Source organism: Hyposmocoma kahamanoa, unplaced genomic scaffold (genome assembly GCF_003589595.1).
Source record: "Hyposmocoma kahamanoa isolate Upper Pololo Valley unplaced genomic scaffold, ASM358959v1 263, whole genome shotgun sequence".
Classification (NCBI taxonomy): domain Eukaryota; kingdom Metazoa; phylum Arthropoda; class Insecta; order Lepidoptera; family Cosmopterigidae; genus Hyposmocoma; species Hyposmocoma kahamanoa.
In genome coordinates, this window is record NW_020653766.1 from 3,501,002 (window position 1) to 3,522,458 (window position 21,457).

The following is a 21,457-nucleotide window of genomic DNA, read 5'->3' on the forward strand; positions in this document are numbered from 1 at the left end:
TTAACTACAAAGAGCGAGATGAAAATATAATGCCATCTCTATTTAGCATTATTTACAGCTCCATCTTTTGGTGATGAGGACTAACTATTTAGTAAAAAGTATTGCCTCTACAAAATATTATTTTAATTTAATTGCCAGCGCGTCTAATTGTAGGTGTTGGTTTTAGCCTAATAGTATTCTAATTTGCTAGTTTAGTCATTACTATTGATTAAACTATAATTATTATATATGACTTTTTAACTTTTCAGTGTATTAAAACGTAACTGAGTTTATATTTCATTAATTACTGTCGCCATCTAGTGAGATGAAATGTAAAAATAAAGTTCCGCCGTCAAAAGAAACGGAAAAACACGAGTGTGCGTCGCCCTCGGTAGATATCAGCTGAATTATTCGGCTAAAATGCCCTGGCACGGGCATACGTAGTCGTCGGTCCGCCATTACGACGCAGCCGAGACACGTTCGTCGTATTTAGTTAAATATTTTCGTTTATAAATGAGTAATAACGCTCATGATCTAAGTAATCGACTTCTGAATGCGTTGGATAACAATTACAATGTAAGTTTTCGAGTTTCGAAGACGGGAAGAAAGAAATTGGAGTCGGGAGATATGAGAACGGTCCACGAGCCCGTGACACCCGTTTCGATTGCGATTTGGCCTCTTGGGAAGTCGAGTCTGGTATTGTAGATGTGCAGATGCTCGTGCTTGGAAGCCATGGCGTCGGCCCGTGGGGGCTGGCGGATGTGTCGGTGTGGGCGCAGGCCATGAGTGCGTATGAGGTGAGGTGTGCTCGGTGCGCAGGGGGCCAGGCCACTGACGTCGCGCGCTCCCTCCGCCCCTAATGTGTCGTAGTGCCAAATATTTTGCAATGTGAAAGTACGGAATAGTGCCACGCGTGACCTCTCCCGTCGATTTTCGTCTGGTTTGTCGCTATGTTGCGCTGTTGGAGTCTTGGTTTTTTTTTGGCTGATGCGATGTAAGTATTTTGTATTTACTCTTGTGCATCGTGTGACATATAAACCTTATGAAATCTACAACTGTTTTTAGTATAGGTCTGGACTACACTACCAAATTTGAATTGCACAACACCACGATATCTGGTTTCACATTTTCGCAATACTGAAGCATTGCCCAAGATTATGGAAACAGTAAACTTTATACAATATTTTGATTATACAATACATTGACTCCTTGTAGGCCTACATATAATGAGCCAAAGACAAACACTTCTATTTACTATTACATTGTTACTCTAGTGCATCTAATTATATTTGTTGTATGCCCCAAAACATATTAAATGATATCTGCATATCAGTTTCTCAAGGTAACTATTATTCATTTGTCAGTAATCTTTTTTATTTAAAAGGTAACAAATCATGATTATCTACTTATTTTGGCTTAAAATGGGTATATCTACAAACTTGAGCTACAGAAGTCTATGTAACAGAGTTACAAATGTACTTCCCTATCTACAGTCTGTACATATAAGAGAGGCGTATGAAACTATTGCATAGGCACATGCCACAACCAGAGGACGCAAAAACTGTCAAAGACAGGACAATCCTTCAGGTCTTTAATGCTGTTGGCCTTGTGACCACACTCTTTAGACCAACAATAATAATCATGGAAAATAGGAGAGATTAGAGTGGAAAATAGATACCCAAAAAAAAGTAATTTGGTATAAAACTGTTCGAAAAGTGTCTACCCCGAAAGCCCTAGTCTAAGGACAGCACATTTTCTAGAAATACGTTGGTCTTAGCTTTTAGACTTTGTGCTTGCCACTTTTTAATAAGTTCTATCACCTAATAAAAACAAACTCGAAGATATGCTACTTTTAGTGGAGTGTGACCATTATGTGGCTATAAGAAGCCCATTGGATTTCAATTAGCATATATATGACAGGCTAGCGAGTTAAATATTGTGATGGATGACCTGTTGGTGTAGAAGGCTAAAACTCTGTACTCATATGTGAGATCTTGCCTCTCACTATGAGGCGACATGATAGAGTAGAATAATCCACACGGGCCGACATCACAAGACTGATATATTTTATTTTTAATGCGCTTACACTCGTAGCCCTGTTCTAAGGAAACCAGTATCATGGGAGGCATGGACACACATGTCCAATTAAAAATGACACCCAAACTCACGAGAGAAATAAATATTAGGCCACACAGATGTTTCTCCAGACATGGGAATCGAACCCGGGACTTCTTGCATTTGGCCACAGAGGCAGTTCATATTGACACTTGGGTGTTACAGGACTTATTAAAAACAAGATGAAAAAAAACTATTGCTGGTCGTGATAGGTCAATTAGCAGTTGCAATGAAATGGGCAGCAAAATCCTTGAGAAGCCATAACAATAATAATGACCCTGTTCAAATATACTAAAGACTTGATGAGAAAGACGACTCGAAAACAAGAGAAAAGTGTTTGATCCTACAAATATCTGTCACAGGGCATGCCCAAATATTCACTAATGTAAAACATCAGTTCAGAAAGCCTGATGTCTTAGAAAGGTCTGATTAAGCAAGCAAGATAAAATTTCACAAATTCTAGTGTCATTGGAAAGGTAAAAAATCACTACTGAAAATGAGTGACTTATTTCTGTATCAATCTGTTCCGGGATTGTAGCAATCTCAACGCTTTTTTGGCATTTCAGTAATCTGCACTTTCTCCCTGTGGTTTTTGCATTTTGTTTTTCTTTGTAATAATTCAATCCTGTTAAGTACTCTATAATGACGCTAAAAGTTTTTACTTTTATAGTGAAGTAATCTGAGATGGGTTTTCAGTTACAAACTTGAGGCACTTCTTTTACTTACTTTTATTCCAATTAATTCTTCTATACACCATCACCAATTCATTTTGACTAGCTTGGTAACTGTGTCTAGCAGAATAGAGTTCAGAGATGTTGTTATTCTATATGGACCACACAATCATATCAAACATAAACGTTTGCTGTAGTATATATATAGGCTTCAAAAGTAAATTAAAATAACATACTAATTAATAAAAAACGGCAAAATCATTTTCTTAAATCTGAACATAAAAGAACCATGAAACAACAGGTTATTTCTCAACATGTGAAACCCAATATTGCAAATGCGAACTTGTGGGTTATATTGTAATCATAACCTATAGCAATAAAAACATTACTTATCTTGTATATGGTTAATGATACCATATAGGAAGTAACTTTTACTGTGTGACAAATAATAAAGACAAGCATGGTTGTGAATAGATGTTTCCACAAGCAAGAAGTGCTTAGTTATTTTGAAGTTTTCAAGCCACTGATGTCTTACACCCTTATGTTTACTGGTACCTTAATGCAAAATAGTAAAATCAGACATACTTATGTAATATTCTAAACTATAAGTTGCTTGCCATTACCAGGTGTAAGTGTTCTCCAAGACGAGGCATTTTCGGCAAAGTAGTTGACTCCATTTAAATAATTATAACTTTTTTTTAAAAAGTCAACCTCAAAACTTTGAGGAAATTACATCTATTTGCCAAGTTTTATTGAAATTGGTTAACAGGAAGTGAGTGAAATCTAATGAGCCATATTCGTCCCCTAATGTAATGTAAGTACCTAGTAGTAAATATTCCACCCTTACAGGTGGAATATTTTGTTCAAATTTGAATGGGACCACTAAAGAGGTACCCTCTTTCCAACAAAAAAAATCAAGTCGGTACACAAATGTGGGAGTGATGGCGTAAATACACAAAGAAATACAGTCAAATTGGGAAGCCTCCTTTGTTTGAAGTCATCATCAAATTACTAATATCATAGAAAGCTTAATGAAACGACTATTTTGTGGATTATAGCAGTTAACCTTCTGCCTACATTTGTACTCTGAGTAGTACGTGTAAATCTAAAAATTCTCCTGATGTGACTGAAGGTGGTAAACTTTCAATTTTTTTAATACCGTTTATAGGCTTTCTAAGTTGTCAAAACAATAGATAAAGGTTGTATGCCATCTGTAATTTTTTTCTAAATAGCATCTGATGTGTATATTATGTAATATATATGCAAGATGTGTCTGTGCAAAGCTAAGTTAGTCATTCTACATCCTTTCAAAATTCAATAAATTAATATGGAGTGTAAATATAAAATTGAAAAAGGAAAAGCAGCAACACTCTACAATATGCATTTTATTAAATAAAATAAAAAAATTTTAGTTATGGAATATGTTTCAAATAATATTTATAGCAAAGATATCATTCTATAGTAAAATATTTCCTTGCATTTCTAAATGCACTGTTGTTTATGAATTGTCCACGATAAAGTGATTTCATGGAACAGATAAGCTTTTGTGTGATTATGTTTCTGATGACTGCGGCTTTTTGGATTTACTGTCCTGTAGCTAATTGACAACTTTTTCACATGCACTTTAGGTCCCTTTTCCTTTGGTTATGTCAACTTGACAATATTGTGTTGCCATTGTTCTGGCCACCTACATTGTGAAACAAAATTAGTTCTCTACTTTGTAAACACAAATTGTTCTTCTAAATTAACTCCTTCATGTACAACATAAGTTTCCAAACTTATTGATAACACGTATTTTTTATATTAACATAATAAAAAAATCAAGAAAATGTATATGTAGTGTAGTTTATGCATAGATAATTCGGTTTCTTTTTTTTTAAACAAATGCGGTAGCACCTGCTGGACAGCATCAACGATCAATGCATTGTAGCCAACATAAATTTGAAAACCTTCTTTTTAAAAGTCGATTAAAAACTGCTTCGTTTTTTGTTAATACAGGAGATGCGAGAAAGATGACATAGAGGTGGTAGAAAACAAGTCTTATGTCAATTATTATCTATTTTAAAAAGATTACTTTAGAATTTTTAAATGGGGCAGCATTCCCAGGCAATGACACAGTCGACCAGAGTCAGGGCAACAGTTTCAATAACCGCTGAACTTCTTCTTCTTCGTTTAAAAGCTATGGCACCATCGAAACTAGTGGCCGCCATTAAGGAAATAGAATGGAATAGAAATTATGATTTCGCCAATGTCAAGTAAAAATGTCTATGTGCAGTAGTTTTGTAAAAATATGACTTCTACTTTATGCTACCATATCGGCAAACTCGCCAATGCCAAGTTGAGGAACGCACGCGTTTTTAACTCAAAGATTTACTGGTAAATTCCAAAAAAATTCTCTGAGAAGAGAAACTACAGCAACAGCTGTAACTGGTGAACAATACAATTATTATTAGGCTGGTTTCATTCAGGGCCTATACAACCCCTCATCATGAGTCCATCAACTGATTGTGATCATTACTAATTACAGTTCAGAGCCAAAGCCAACAGCATTAAAGTACTGAAGGACTTTCCTGGATTCTACAGTTTTTATGTTCTCTTTGTGGCCAGTGCCTTACCACTAAAACTTGACCCCACTTGTCACATAAAATGAGACTAATCACACAGTTGTTACAAATATTTAGAATTTCTTTTGCATATTCAATTGTAAATCTACTTCCGTATGATATAAAAGTCGTTTAAAAATACTCTGTCCTGCCAACTGCACATATTTATCAAGAATTTTGATTATTATTTCAATGTGGCTTATCAACTGTATTTATAATTCTATATATTGTTTATAATTTACTACTAAATAAATTTGTTACAGTTTACACTGATATGGTATTGTAAAGCGTATGGTAGAGATACTCAGGGCCTTGGTACTCTGTGTTATTCCTATAGTTCTGCAAATCATAAGCATCGTAACCGAATTTTTGGCGAAATTGAGTTATTTTCATATCTGGCATCAAGGAAACTGGATCTACAACCCCCTTAAGCGGTTTTTGTATATCTTATTTAGTTTCAGTTTTATTGACTTTTTCAAAGAAAAAAAACTTCAGGTGCTAATATGTCGAAAGTTACCGTAATACAAATGCGTTGTTTATAATGGCAGAGTTGACATGTAGGAACACTTTAATAAAACTTGTGTGGCTGTCCCTTTTACACATGGAGCTGTCCGTTATCAGTCCATATTGATGCGTTGAATCTAGTCTTATTTGTCGAAGCTTTTTGCATTTTGCTAAAATCATGTAAATACGGCGACAATAAATACTTTAATGAAAGGACAAACTGTAAATTGAACTAAAAATACTTAGTTACCATTGGAATTATGCTTGGACATGACAGATACAATCTCCTGCCATTTATAATGATGACAAATGTCGCTGGTAGAAGGAAAGATGGTGCCCAACTGTTTAGTCTCGCTAGCGATAGGGACATAGGTCGCACGTGCAACGAAATACTGTTCTAACTCAACAATGATGGAATTGAGACAACACGATTTGAAAGTTAAAAAATTAACTGATTGGAACTAATATATTTAAATTCTCGTTTGTAAGTGGGCAACTAATTAAAAAATAGTCCCAATTATTTGCAATAAGATTAATTTAATATTTTTTTAAATTATCATATCGTGTTTTCTCAATTCCATCACTTATAAGTTACGACAGTATTTTTTTTTTCTGAAGAAGAATTTTGGAAAATGGTCAGAGTTGCTGGAGAGAATATCCACCTGAATATATCCTGGATTTTAACATAATGCATGGCAATCTAAATCTTGAAGATATATGCAATAAGATGCCGGTTATTTTGTCAAACAAACGGATTAATGTTCACACGTACAGCAGCAAACATACGTACGCATCTCAACTAAACATGTTTTACAAACGTCACAAATCACAATAGTAGGAAGCTAGTTTATTTTTTCCATTTATAACTCAATGGATTGATTGCAGAGCCGTAAAAAAATAGTAAAACAGCATTGCTGAATGGTTAGCATACACGTACCATACTGTCGAAATTTTATTTGGATTTTACTTACATAATCCCTTCGTAATTGCATTTTTTAAGTGACGGGACGAACAAGTCACATGCCTGGTGGCAAGCGACACGCCTGTCCATAGCAGTGAGAGCGCCTTGCTATTATGTCGTGACGACAGATAGTCGTGCAATTTAAAGTGTCGTGGCTCTGCTGATTCTTAAATTGTAAGGTTTTTGAGTACTGTTTTGTGCGTAAGAAGAAACAGGTCATGTGTCGTGATTCTCAAAATCCTTTTTCAGATCTGGATGTGGAGAAATTCGTCCTTCTACTGGCTGGAATGTCATTTTTGTCCCACAGAATTTTAAGACCACACCGTCTCGCGTGATATCTGTCTTCACTATTTCGATTTTCGTCTATATAAGCACTCTATTGTTCTGCATAATAAGGTTTGAATATGTTCTACATTTGATGGATTGTGCCATTATGGGGTTATAAGAAGCCAGTTTCAATTAGGGGATATTTGGCACGTGGGGAGTCTTCTTATCGTATCAATGACATATATTATACTATAGTGGTCCAGAATTCAGCCACGCCGACCGCGTCACTAGCAGCCACCAGCCAATTGTGCAGGTGTTAGGGCACGCAGGGCACAATATGAGATGGGCCGTCGTTTGAGTCGCACCTAACAAGCAGTCCAGGTTAGAACCATCCGAAAAACCCCACCTGGACAAGTTGTCCTTGCTCCGACCAACCTCAGTTCGAAGCCTAATCAAAGACGTCCAGATCGGCCATGGCAATTCATGTCCAGGGGGAGGACTCTCATAAGTCGGGACAAAGGTAGATGGTACTCTTTCGCGCTAAAGTCGCACCTCGCCTGAGCCGGCTCAATGCTCAGAGGATGAGGACGCGTTTGACGAAACTTTTCCGGCTCCTCATTGTCTGTTGCTCTGTGAAGTGATCGTGCATGGGGTGCCGAGAATCGATAGCCACTCGTGTTACTCTGTACTGTTACTGTACTCATATGTGAGGTCTTGTCTCTCACTACGAGGGGTAAACACGATAGAGTAAATTCACTCCACCACAGGGTTGACATGACAAAGCCGACATTGACAACCAAGTGTTACATAAAGCGGGACATCTCTATGTGAGAATAGCAGTATCTCGCACTTTATGTCGCTCTCGCGCTAGTCGCGCCCTATCGTGCTAGCCCTACAGTCTTATTAAAAATAGGGTTAAAAAAAAGGTTTGAAGAAATATTCTGGTGAGTTTTCTAAGTGCATTAATTTGGTATTCGGTTAGTGATGAACGGGCTCGTGGACCTTTTTGAGAGTGCACATCTCCGTAGTGAATACTGGTAAAAAATTATACCTAGTATTAATAACAGTTATTTATTACGTTTTTCAGGTTGTCGACATGCATACCGTCAATGAAATCATATCCGTTCTGGAGAAAATCAATATCACAAAAGAGCTGTTGGAGGTCAGTGTACTTTATTTATTTGGATTATAAATGCTATTTATGTAAAAAGATATTTTGAATCGGTCTCTATCAGCTAAACAAACATTCGAAGGTTAGAAAGAGATGATTGTATTATGTCACATCTTATTTTGAATGCTATAGAAAATGATTAGATGGGTCGTGACAAATATTCAACGTCTTTCATCGTTCAGCTGGATTATTTCCACAACGTCGGTGTATGTATTTTGCCGTCCACTGACTAAAACGCGGTTAAGTGACCAATGGTCAAGTATCCGTTTTAAACAGAACAAGATAGAGCACAAAATTCTCTTTTAAAAACATTTAAAATTAGTTAAGGTATTCGACTTATCGGTACTTACCCAACGATGCATTGCTGAAATACCATTAAACAATTTCTATATTTTAAGGTTATGGTTATTTAAGACATTTTGTATATTGATATAACCATAATTATATATCACACTACAGAGCCAAGGGTCTTTTCTAAGGAATATTCATCATGTGATTTATATCATCTTCGTTATCTTGCAGACCACCCGATTGGGCAAGCACGTGAACGAACTCCGACGCAAGACCACAGACCCCACACTCGCGCGGCGTGCCAAAGTGCTCGTCAAGCGGTGGCGAGACCTTGTCATACCGGCCAGGGCCTCGCCAGCACACACAGGTGACGAATTGAATAAATTACATAATAATAATCTCTGTACAGTGTACTAAAAAAACCGACCTCAAAAGTCATTCATCCCCTAGTTTGCCACCCTTAAAGGTGTAATATTTTCTTCAAATTTAAATGGAAACACGCCGGAGGCACCATCTATGCAACAAAAAAGTATCATCAAAATGGTTCACAAATTATCGCGTAACATACATACAAAAAATAAAATAAAAAAAATGCACAGGCGAATTGAGAACCTCCTCCTTTTATTGAAGTCGGTTAAAAAATAATTAAAAACCGACTTCAAAAGTTCTGTTCCTTCATTCGTTACAATAATTCCCGCGCCCGGAACGCTTCCGTGGCCGCCTCTGTGTGGCCAGATTTAGATGAGGAATATTTTCGTCTAATTTAAATGATACCAATACTGAGGTACCCCTCTTTTCAACAAAAAAAATGATCGTCAAAATTGCTGCAAAAATGCTGAAATAATCGTGTAACATCCATACAAAAAAAAACCAATAGAATTGAGAACCTCCTCTTTTGAAGTTGGTTAAAAATATATTGAAATTAAAACTATAATATTGGAATTGAAATTATAATTAACTCGATACGTAATATACCGTCATGTAGTGAATTTAGGGTTGCATTTCCTTAGGCTCGAGTCGGTCATCGGCTGAACGGCAAGTGCGGCGCTTGGGTGGTACTCCTCTTACCTCACCAGCTCTCTCCAGGGTATGTATGAAATAACTACCTGGAACATATTACTATGTCTATGTATACAATAGCTGTTATGGGTTTTAGTAATTGAGTATATAATCAGAAATAGAGACGAAATGTCATTTAATTTGTTTAAAAACTTCTGCCAAATCATTACGGTGACAACTGCACTCCGATTGGCCAGCCCGTGTTCGAAACAATTGACGGGTGTCGTCAATTGTGTCACTTCAAATCGACCAGTTTACCACAAATGACACCACAAAAGAGAAAAAAAAACGAAACAAAACAAATAATTACAAAACAAAAACACAATCAAAATAAAGAAAACATAAAAAATTAAATTAAAACAAAAACTGTTCACGTACAGACACTATGTGTAGAGATACTTTGTGTGGTGCCAGCTGCGGTAACAACAGTTTCTTCATTTCCTTGAAAGTTTCTCCAGCTTTAAGGAATAAAAGTTAATAATATTTTCCTTGAATGATAAACTATCCGCTAAAAGCTAGAAATAAAAAAGAAGAAAATCTTTCTGATAGAGCTTCAGGGCTTATCTTGGGACCTAAGAAATTACACGACGACGAAACTGTGCAGACTAGATGTCCGCTTCCTGCCTTAGTATTTTTTTTTCATAAGCTACACGCCTGTCCGTAACAGCAGCAGTACCACTCGGGGGTTCAATTGCAAACATCTGAGAGGCACTGCCGCTGCGCCTGTCACCCTCAACTGTCTCATGTGCCTGTAATTTCACCTATTCGGCGGTTTAGGGCTACAATGAGAAATGACCATAATTAAAAAGGACCACTTCTGAAATTTGCACTGATCGTAGCCACAAGAGGTATCGACATTGGTGGAAGGCACAAACTACGGAAGGTCTATACCCAGCAGTGGGTGAAGTCGGGCTGTGGAGGATGATGACTTCTCAAATTGACCATTTCTTGAAGTGACCACTTCTAGAATTGACCACTTCTTGAAATGACCATTTTATTTTCCACTTACCCTTCTAAACCGGAACGGAATAATACACATATGACAGTTTGGTTGTAGAAATAGGTAATGTGGCATACTTCCCTGGACGAACTCTATTACATTGTAGGTACTGCCGTAATCGTTCGCCATAACGTCTACTTACTGTAATTCACATATATGTACATTGTCATCTGATAACAAATTTTTCTTTGCAGCAAGTTGTAAGTCCTGCTATTGCCAGTCCTCGACCGCCGTCCAGGCCAGGTAAAGGCTCAATTTGCTATTATTGTAGCTGATATACGTTATAAATTTTTATATGAAAAAAAACCATCTCAAATTTCGTGGAATTACATCTATTTGCCAAACTTTATTGAAATCGGTTATCGGAAATTGGGCGAAACCGAATTCATCCCCTAGTTTGCCACCCTTAGAGGTGGAATATTTTCTTCAACCTTTCGAAATCGGTTCACAAATCTAAACTAATCACGTAACATATTTTTTTGAAGTCGGTTATAAAACACTGCATTTTTATGATGCCGAACGAAAGGGTCAATTATAAGGATAATTCTTTTAAGTAACGTAGTACAATGGTGAAGGAAGGGTGGCGACATCCTATGTATTTTGTGACACAGTGTTTTTGACGACGTGCATTCAACAGACCTGTCAATACTTATGGTCCATTATCGTAGCATCAAAAAAGTTAATTGAGTACAGACTAAAAGCTGGGATTGTAAAGTTGATATAGGTTATGTTCATGTTCATAACATTGTCCTGTATGTTGCTGCAGATGTTTGTTCGTAGTAGCAGAAAACAACAAGTTTTCAGTTTGTTCCCAAAAATAATAATGAACTTATTGAATATTCCCTAATCTGGCAAACTCTGCCACATTTAATAAAACGTTAACATGTTTTGCCGCAATGAAAATGAATAAAAATGAAATCTGCCCAAATGGCAGAAATCTGCCACAAATGGTCACACTATTTTACTTGTGAATAACAATAAAAAAATACTGAATTCTTTCGCATTTGGTTAATTCGATTTCCTATTACTTAATTTTAATTAGTAATTTGTGATAGCCGAAACGAACCCGGAACAATATCAGGGACCACCTCGAGAGTATACCCTTTCAAACAAAAAGAATTTTCAAAATCGGTCCACAAATTATTGATGGAGAAATCGATAAACACGGACATGCCTATAAAATCAGGATTTCCCTTGATCCCTATGGGATCCCCTAAGCAGATTCTGACTTGGTGACAATGGGACCACCACGAGAGTGCACCCTTTCAAACAAAAAATAATTTACCAAATCGGTCCACAAATGACGGCGTCCGAACGTGTAACCTCCTCTTTTTTTTGAAGTCGGTTAAAAATAAAAGAATGTTTCCTAGAATATTTGGCATATTCTATCCACAATGTATACGACTATCATTGACTTACAATTATATGGACGTCGGGTCCGCGCTAAAAAAAACTTATAGGGCGTTAAAATCGTATACAGAGCATCATTCATGCTTTAGTCTTCGTTTGTTCGACTGACAGCGAAGCAAGCAAAATTAGACAGTACTGCGATGACATTACAATTTAAATTCAACGTTTTAGCTTTTTCACATTCCTTTACATGTCACTACGTTTAAATAGGTTGACTTGGGACATTTTTTTCGTGGTTTTTGTATTAGACCCGTCGTCTATTTATTTGTAAGTCAATGACGACTATATAAAAAATCATGACACGTGTTTGTCTCACTCAGCATGGGGAGGGTACGAATCGGACTCGCAGGACGTGATCCTGGTGGACGACGACCCACCGCCGCCTACTCCCGCGCCACCTCCTACTGTCGCCCTCGCCGCCGCTGTGCAGAAGCAAAAGTCACTCACACCTCGTAAGTACCGGTTCGCAGGTTCGATTACCGGTGGCCGGTATGCCGGGTATTACCACGTAGCAAATTCAGCTGCTCTGGTACTCAGTACATGGAATACTTTGATTTGAGACCAGGTAATTGTGTGGATAAAACATTTTTTTTTCTAGAAAGAACAATGGCATACTATAGCTACGTAACACATAACCTCCAAAACTTCAAACTGGAATATCTTTAATTCTTGATTCTCATAATAGTAAACCCAAAACAAAATTTGTTCAGGAATTTCAACTCTATATTTTCACATATTTTTCATAAACAGACACATAATCAGTACAGAGTACTAAAAAAACCGACCTCAAAAGCACGTGGAATTACATCTATTTGCCAAGTTTTATTGAAATCGGTTACCGGAAAGTGCGCAAACCCGGATTCATCAACTAGTTCGCCACTATACGGGACGTGACACAGAAGATAATAAAAATCAGTTCTCACTACTCAAAGTATATTGAGAGATAAAAACGCCTTGAATTGTAGAATAGCAAAATCAACCATTAAAATAATTGCTCCTTATAATATTTAGGCGCTATTTATAAAAATGAATCTTTGTGCGTGATCAGCCTCTAAGGGCTTAGAGGTGGATGATTTTCTTCAAAATTAAATGGGAACACTATGGAGGTACCTTCGTTCCAACAAAAAAGAATCATCAAAATCGGTTCACAAATGGAGTTATCGCGTAACATACATACAAAAAAAAACATACAGTCGAATTGAGAACCTCCTCCTTTTTTGAAGTCGGTTAAAAATTATGTCAATAAAAATGGGAGTTTGCCATTGTCCTTTGTATTTATATTTTCCAGGATCAACCTGTATTTCCTATTGCCTACCATAAAAGTTACAATTTGAATTGCAGCGGTGAAGAGGCCGCTATCCCCAGAGGCGCTACACGACGATAAGAAAGCTAAACGGGACAAAAAGCCCAAGAAGAGAAGGTGAGTTCTCTAGGATATTAGCCGTGATCGAAAAGGCCTAGGTTTCAAGCGTGTTGGTTAGTTGACTTAAAACTTTTTGTGTCTTCTGATTGGGTTTCAAGTGACAATTCTGTGGCTCTAGTGAAAAGGGGTATAAGTAAAGAAGCCAACTTTACAAGGAGGCGCGAAGAACAGTTAAAGCTTAATGATATTAAGCGTTAAGTGTTTTTCAGCCCGGGACCCGAACCCGGGCGTAAAACTTTGTTGAGAAACCTAAAAATTAAAGAATTGTAATGGTTTACGAATAATATTTATTAAATTAAAGTCTGATAAATAAAAAATACTTATACTTAAGTTATATTTTATACAATAAAGGCACATTTAGATGTCATACGAGTTTCGCAAACAACTTAATCGCCTCCTCGACTGTTTATACAGAGAAATATGTTGTAAGGAGATTCTTGCTTAAGAGTTTTCGACTTGTCAAAACTCGATCTCGTACGACATTTCTTTACAGTTCATACGATAATCGTATAAATCGGTTCGAACCGTTTTGAGTGCGAGAATTGCCATTCGAGTTCAGTGATTACTGCGGTATTGACTATGGATATATCAAAATGACGCAAAAATCATTGAATTTGGAACTGCTGACAATATTAAGTTCATTGCACTGTATAGAAATATGTATTTTTTCATACTTTCTTGACCCAAAATTTATTTTCGTTCGCATTTCACTAATTCTTGTCTCAGAAAAGCAGTGATAATCAAAACACAAAATACGATTTTTGCTTTCAAGTTCTGTTTACACGGAGACGTTCAATATTCAAAGGCGAGGCGATTATCGTTCACGTGGACGGTCGATAATCGCGAATATTTAGACGAGGAAAGTTTTTATATTCTTTCGATACTCGTATCTTCGAGACAAGAAACTCTCTCCATCTAAATGGGCCTTAATACAATCGATCGAGCTCGACTCTCGACAAACCTGTATTACTAGAAAATTTAAATAAATGAATGAAATGACGTTAAGTCGACTAATTTTTTATTTCAAATTTGGTGTCAAATAAAAATGTAACATAACTGGCCAGATTTAAAAAAAATGCTGCATTAATTTGGCTTTTACTTGTATACTTGTGTAGAAATTTTTATTCTGTTTTTCACATTTTAGTTTTCAATAATAACCGCCATTGTGAGTTCTATAATCGTACATGTGAATGTACCAACTTGATTTTGTAGGGGCCACAGCCGTGCAGGCACAGGCACGGAGACGACGATCCCGTCTCCCGCCCTGGCCCCCTCCCCCCTGCCTCCTGCCCTGTCCACCTCCCCCGCGCCCCCCTCGGCCGCGGGGTGGGTCGCGCGCAACGGCGCCGCGCACACGGAGAGGCGGAGGAACGGCTGCCGGAGGGACACGGTCGATCCCTATACTGCCTTGGTTAATAAGATACCCGCTGCCGGCGCCAAAAAGGTTAGCATAATTTGAATTCATTTCGATTACCGCCAATAGGTGTCGCTACTTGACATTTAGATCGATCAATGAGTTTTCGATACCCGAAATTTCCCTAGTTTCTAGCTCATTCTTCTCAGGGTAATCTGATATGACAATAAAATAAAGATAATTCGAATTTTGGATTTTATGACTCGTGTGGGCTACGCGCTTTTCGTTCATTTCCTTTGTCGTATGTCTCTACCGTAATAACTTAACAATATTAATCTCTAGGTGAAAACAACAAAAGAGCTGCTGGAACAGATTCAGTCGCGTGGAAGCAAACCGGTGCCGTCGCCAGAGTCGCCTGGGGCCGATGATGACGTTGTAGTCGTTGAGGATGGTATGTTTCTTATATACTTCTTTCCAATGCTCCATATTCTCAACAGGGACCTGAGTGGAGAAACTGTATCTGTATGTCACAGTTGTTTTTTTTTCAGATTCGTATTGACTTCAAATTGGCCGTAGTTAAACAAAAAGGATCCAATGACAACCAGTCACTTTCGAGATATGGCAGTTTGAAATTTAAAAGTGTTTCCACTCTTGTTTAATTTCAAAACTTATAATGTCATGTAACAACGAGATATTTATGTTGGATTTTTTTGCTGATCTAAGTGACTTTAGGAACCATTTGGTACATATAACTCATTTCTTGATAATTTTTTGGGCTGGATCCTTTTTGCTTAACTACGTCCAATTTAGAATAATTCTTTTTGAAATTTGTTTCATGAGGTTGGACTCAAGTGCTTGAAATATTAGAGATATTATAAACATAGATAGTAATATAAAACTGTATTGTACAACTTAACTGCCCGCATTTAAGCGTGAAACACAGAAAGCAGGTGCGGGTCGGATGCGGGGCGAGTCGGGACGCCGCGCCGACCGCCGCCCGGTGTGTTGTCGTCCATATAAATATATATGCGGTACGGAATTACCCGCCGCGGTCCCGACCCGACTCGCGCCCGCTCTTTGTGTGTTTCACGCTTTGAAATGAGTGAACAATTTGTGAAGGAGCATTTATACTCGAAGGACGAAATTAATACAGTAGTTTGGACAATTTTACTTTTGTTGCAAAGGTATATATAGACATATTGGCTATTTGTAAAGAAATATCAACATTTGACTTTTTAATAGGGATCTGATAATAATAATAATTATTTATTTGTTTTCTGTCAACATGCAAGGTAATTATGTTGCATAAATTAAAATTAAATAAGACTATATTAATCAAACACACCCACACATATACATACAACATCACACGACATTATGTACTAATAAATTAAGAGCTATGAGTGATAAAAGAAACGAAGCCTCAGCATAGTGCTGTTTTTCAATCTCCGCCTGTGTTCTCTGTCGGATATTGTCGGAACATAATTTGTACAAAAGGACTACAACGAAACAAACATCATTAATCTAACTAATATCTAACTATTTATTTACTGGTTACAAGTGATAATAATCACGTATCAAGCAAAAACAAACAAGTTTAATCAGGTGGCCTACCACCATAACCTTTCCAAAACCAATCTTGTTTCCATGTAAGCTTAAAGTGAGCTTATTATAATATTACTCATATTCGTACCAAGACAAACCTGTCAACCAAGTAATGTATTATTGCTGAAGTGATTGAAAGAACGAATGACTTCCCAATATTGTCTATTCCTTACACAAATGGGAAAGAGATAACGCTATGTGAACTATATAATGCCGTCTCTTTCGTTTTTGATGTTCCGAATCACCCTATCGTAGTATAATGTTTAAGTACTTCATGTTATTTACATTCAGAGAATTTTGACTGTTAAGAAAAGAAAACTATGTAATAATAAAATCTATTAAAATTACGTTGTTTTCAATAGTTTTTCCGCATTTTCATGAAGAAAAATAAATAAAACATGCTGAGTCTTGATAGTCATGTTCGGACTTACAGTCTAGTGTCAACTGTCACCTTCACCAAGGAGCATATAGATAGCGCTGTCATATTTTTACGAAATAAACTTCGCGTATTTTTATTTAACGAAAAATTATTTCCTATTTTATTTTTATTTATTTATTTATTTATTCATTTATTTCAGGCAACTAAGGCCCATATAACAAATACCTTACAGACTAACATACATATTATTATTATTGATACATACCTTACAAACTAACATACATATAAAATAATATAAACTTATTAACTATTTACACGAATTACTATTCGTGGTATAAAATAAAAAATATACAAAATATTGAAAACTTTTAATAAGTAATGTTAAAGTCACGTCATAGTACGAACTGAGTGAATGAATAGTCATAAAGCTGTCAATAAAACATCATAGTTTTAACATTACAATAAGCTTACTTTAAGCGCATTATGGTACGAAAAGTCAATGTAAGGTTAAAGTAATATTGTTTTAAGAGGTTGTGGTAGGCCCCCAGGACGACAAAGGGTACAAATGACCGCTATCAGACTATACGGATTACTATTCCACAACCGACCAGGAACATTACGCCTTCTGTTGCAAAGTAAACCAATCCTTGCACTTTAGTTTGAATCTATAAAAAGACTCAGGCGTCTTCACAGGTGGTGGTCATTACTGACTAATGATATTTAACATTAAACCTTATTTGAGAGAGACTGGTACCTGGGGTTCTACTTTCGTTCTCCGTCCAACATCCGTCAGAAACATTTACTTTCAAATAAATAATACTCGATAAGTGAAAAAACAATGTCAAGCATGAAGCTTCATTCGCATCATATATGCGTGTTTTAATTCGGTCGGGTATTACTTCTTTTATCTCTTGCGTTTTAGCCACTAGCAAAGTGTTTTGATTAACTTGTTTTTAAAACGTCGAAACTTTTATAATTTCTATGGCTCTAGTGAAAAGTGGTACATGTCAAAAAAGTCAACTTTACAAGGAAACACGAATACCACTTAACGCTGAATATCATATTAAGCTTAGGAAATGAAACTATTTTTCCGGATTTAAATCGCGTATATTGGTCACGGTTAACCGTGACCATGGGACCTGTAAAGGGCCTGAAACGTCGGTTTGTTTGAAAAAACAAATATACGCGATTTAAATCCGGAAAAATAGTTTCATTTCCTATGTGTTAACAATCGCGAAAACCTAAGAACTCGATATCATATTAAGCTGTTGATGTTGTGATTTTTTTCGCGTCGCCTTGTAGAGTTGGCTTTTTGGACTTTTTCATTATAGCCACAGATATTGGAAACGGGATTTGAAAGATGGAGAAAAGGTGAAAAAGGGGCCAGGCGAGGAATTATGCGATGTAAATAAACAATTGTTTCGGACGGAGAACGAGGTTATGGGGCCTGAGAGATAAGCATAAAAATGCCTGTAATACAGGTCACCGGGTCCCCATTCCGCGAAGTATATTGCAATTAGGTTAAACGCAGTTTTACATAAATTAGGTAGGTACAGTATATTGAAATAATACAGGAGTCCAACATATGATAGAGCTTTCTTTTAACTACTTCAGTTGTCCAACGTTTACACTATGAGCGCTGGGTGAAGAGGTCCCGGCTTCGATTCCTGGTGGGAATAATTTGGGAAACGAACTTTTCTAAGTTGGTACTGATCTGGTTGTCTTATATATTTAGTATTTAATTGAATGTTGCATATTTTTTTACCAATTCAAGCAAGTTACCTAGCGCAGACGCACAGATGCGGTTGTAGCCGAACTCAAGTCTGGTCCGTTGGGAACGAAGGGAAGTTGTGACCTTGAACTGTAAGTTGCTTACAGGTTGATTCTTTCAGGCTGGACCAACGATCTGTAAAAAATGACAACTCAGGCTTCCCTTTCATATAACAATTTTGACGGGGAGAGCTCCGTTTATAATTGTCCTAAGTGTAGTTTTTGTGAAGTAAGACTTATGTATGTACATTTGTCATGATTTGTATTTTCTCATCTATCCTGTATTTCATTTTCAGTGGTGTATCCAATAAAATTGGATTCACCGCTCCGTAACGGCAGCACCGAGCGACCACCTTCTCCTCCACGCCTCCCCACTCCCGTACCCCTCCCTTCCTTAGAGGACGAGAGGGAATACTTCGAATGCACCTGCGGGGAGGACGAGGCCGAGGACAGTTGTCCAGCGGCGAAGATTACCGACGTCAGGCCGTACCACGTCCATGCACTGCATCACGCGTACCTGCCCGGCATCAACGGCACGAGAGCTCCCACTCATCCTCACCAATTCGCGGTCAGAAAACCAATGGACCCTGACAACACTGATCTCTTCACCAGCATTGTTCCTCTGTACAAGTACTCTGACTACGCGGATGATTATTGCGTCAAAAACATGTCACGAGTTCCCCTTTGCGAGAATCTGCCTTGGACGCAGTTCGCTCCGCCCCCTCCAGAACCTCCACCTCCACCTTCCCCACCCCCTATACGCCCTTACCCTGTTGACTCTCCAGAAGCAAAACCTGAATTAGACATAGAAGACGAGGAAGTTGAGGAATCAATAAAAACTGAAGAGAAGCCTGAAGTCTATGAGTACAAGTGTTCAATTAAAGCGGAGACTCCGTCTGTTCCTAGTTTAGAACCGAGCGAGCGGTTGAAAGCACCATTACTGTCCAACGAGGATGTTAAAAACTTTGGTGCCTGTGAGGTACCAGTTAAGATGAACGTTGTTGAAGCAGTTATGAGCGAAGAGGAGGACCACAGGACCGTTGAAAGAACGAAAGAGGACATAGATGGGAGAACGCTATATGCCTTATTCCAGAGAGCACTGGAAACAGTTCCATATACATATGAGCAGACGGATCCCGCTCCAGTTGTCACTCTGCCAGTGGACGTTAACGAAGGGGAGGAAGTCTTGGTGCAGGCTCTCAACGATATGGAGTCAGACCGGACGGTGGATGAGCTTGGTAGACCGCCACGGCCTCCGAACTTCACAGAGTGGCATGAGTGTGCGAAATTAGGCGATCTAATTGCGCTGCCGTATGTGGTGATTGACTGACGTGACTCTGTGATACTCTTTCGTGCTAAGTCAGTGTTGAAGTGCCAAATTAATGGAAGTGCTGAAGAGATGTGCTTGTGTACTTGTGCTACGTTCATCTGCAGACCTGTTGTTGACGGTTAGTGATACTGTTTTTTTGTACAATGATTGTATCCGAGTTTACTGTGCAGTCAGCGCTTAAGTGTACCGGGTCCACACTTGAATCTTTTCGGTATTTCCAAAATACAAAATGATACGCGACCATTTGATACGTACATACTAAATAGTATGATACGCGTTAGTAGTTAAATGCAAATTCGATATATCAAAATGATGGCAAGTATGGACCAGAAGAAACACCTAAGTTTGGAAAACGAGCATCTCCATATTGATTCAGCCTTCGTTGTAAGCAAGTTACTGTCATTTTATACGTTTTGGATGAAGTTACACAATAATTATCATTTTGATGGTGTACATTTTGAGCATAGTTGAAAAATTATTTGAAAAGTTCGCTGTGGAAACAAATTTTGCGTACCCCCATTGTTCCCCTACTAGTGACGCCAAGGCATCATTGCTATTCCTACATCACCCTATCTACTGCTAGACATATCATATCTTTAAAGGCGAATGAAAATGTTGATGCGGTAAATAAGAAATTACTATCGAGAGTTTGTTAAAAGCCCGAAACCGAAGGCTGAAGGCTAATAACTCAGGTTTGTAATTTTTACTGCCCGTGCTACTTTACTGAAATGGATTTTATACGGATTTTTTTTAAACAGATTACTGACTATTCTTCCCTTAATAATACAACTCGCACTAAAATGTTATAAAAGGCTCAGACGCATGCAGCCACAATGTATTAGATGTAAAATATATCTGTGGTTCTAGTGAAAAAGGGCTACAAGTCATAAAAGCCAAATTTACAAGGAGATGCGAAAAGCAGATATGATATTAAGCGTTAAGTGTTTTTCGCATTTCATTGTGAAGTTGGCTTTTTGACTTTCACCTCTTTTTACTAGAGCCACAGAAATAATTTTCAAATTCTAAAAATACTGCAAAATTTGAATTCACAAAATAAATTTAGTAAAACGTAGTTGCAAATGTTAAGTTTTTTTTATACTTCTAGTATATAAGCGAAATTATATACATTCAGATTTTTAGAGCATAAAAACCTTTTTGATTAATCTTGACGTAACAATTCATAGGGCGATAATATAATGAAAAAGCCCGTGGGCATAATTCTGTGGCTCTAGTGAAAAAGGGCATAGGTCAAAAAAGCCAACTTTACAAGGCGACGCGAAAAACAGTTGCAACTTAATATGCTATTCACATTGACTTACAAATAAATGGACGACGGGTCTAATACAAAAACCACGAAAAAAATGTCCCAAGTCATTTAAACGTAGTAACATGTAAAGGAACATGAAAAAGCTAAAACGTTGAATTTAAATTGTAATGTCATCGCAGTACTGTCTAATTTTGCTTGCTTCGCTGTCAGTCGAACAAATGAAGACTAAAGCGTGAATGACGCTCTGTATACGATTTTAACGCCCTATAAGTTCGGACACTTTTTCTTTTTAGCGCGG

At 37.4% G+C, this 21,457-nt stretch overlaps 1 protein-coding gene across 2 annotated transcripts; it reads left to right on the plus strand.

The window, feature by feature from the left end:
• Positions 1 to 407: 407 nt before the first annotated feature.
• Positions 408 to 20,910, plus strand: LOC113228980 (nascent polypeptide-associated complex subunit alpha, muscle-specific form-like). 2 transcript variants are annotated; one of them, XM_026462444.1, is made up of 10 exons: positions 408 to 555; positions 8,188 to 8,262; positions 8,794 to 8,929; positions 9,573 to 9,649; positions 10,816 to 10,864; positions 12,352 to 12,483; positions 13,373 to 13,451; positions 14,667 to 14,898; positions 15,151 to 15,259; positions 18,859 to 20,910. In XM_026462444.1, exons 1-10 carry the CDS (start codon positions 493 to 495, stop codon positions 19,890 to 19,892), a joined length of 1,986 nt encoding a protein of 661 aa, XP_026318229.1. In that variant the 5' UTR covers positions 408 to 492; the 3' UTR covers positions 19,893 to 20,910. The 2 variants fall into 2 exon arrangements, with proteins under 2 accessions (XP_026318229.1, XP_026318231.1); XM_026462446.1 differs by lacking the exon at positions 408 to 555 and adding an exon at positions 724 to 973.
• Positions 20,911 to 21,457: the final 547 nt, after the last annotated feature.

What these genes read in the sequence shown, in the direction of transcription:
- LOC113228980 (XM_026462444.1), top strand. Translation starts at nt 493, where the DNA reads ATGAGTAATAACGCTCATGATCTAAGTAATCGACTTCTGAATGCGTTG. An exon ending in CGTTGGATAACAATTACAAT is followed by an intron (nt 556 to 8,187) that starts GTAAGTTTTCGA and finishes TACGTTTTTCAG; the next exon opens with GTTGTCGACATGCATACCGT. An exon ending in GCAAAAGTCACTCACACCTC is followed by an intron (nt 12,484 to 13,372) that starts GTAAGTACCGGT and finishes TTTGAATTGCAG; the next exon opens with CGGTGAAGAGGCCGCTATCC.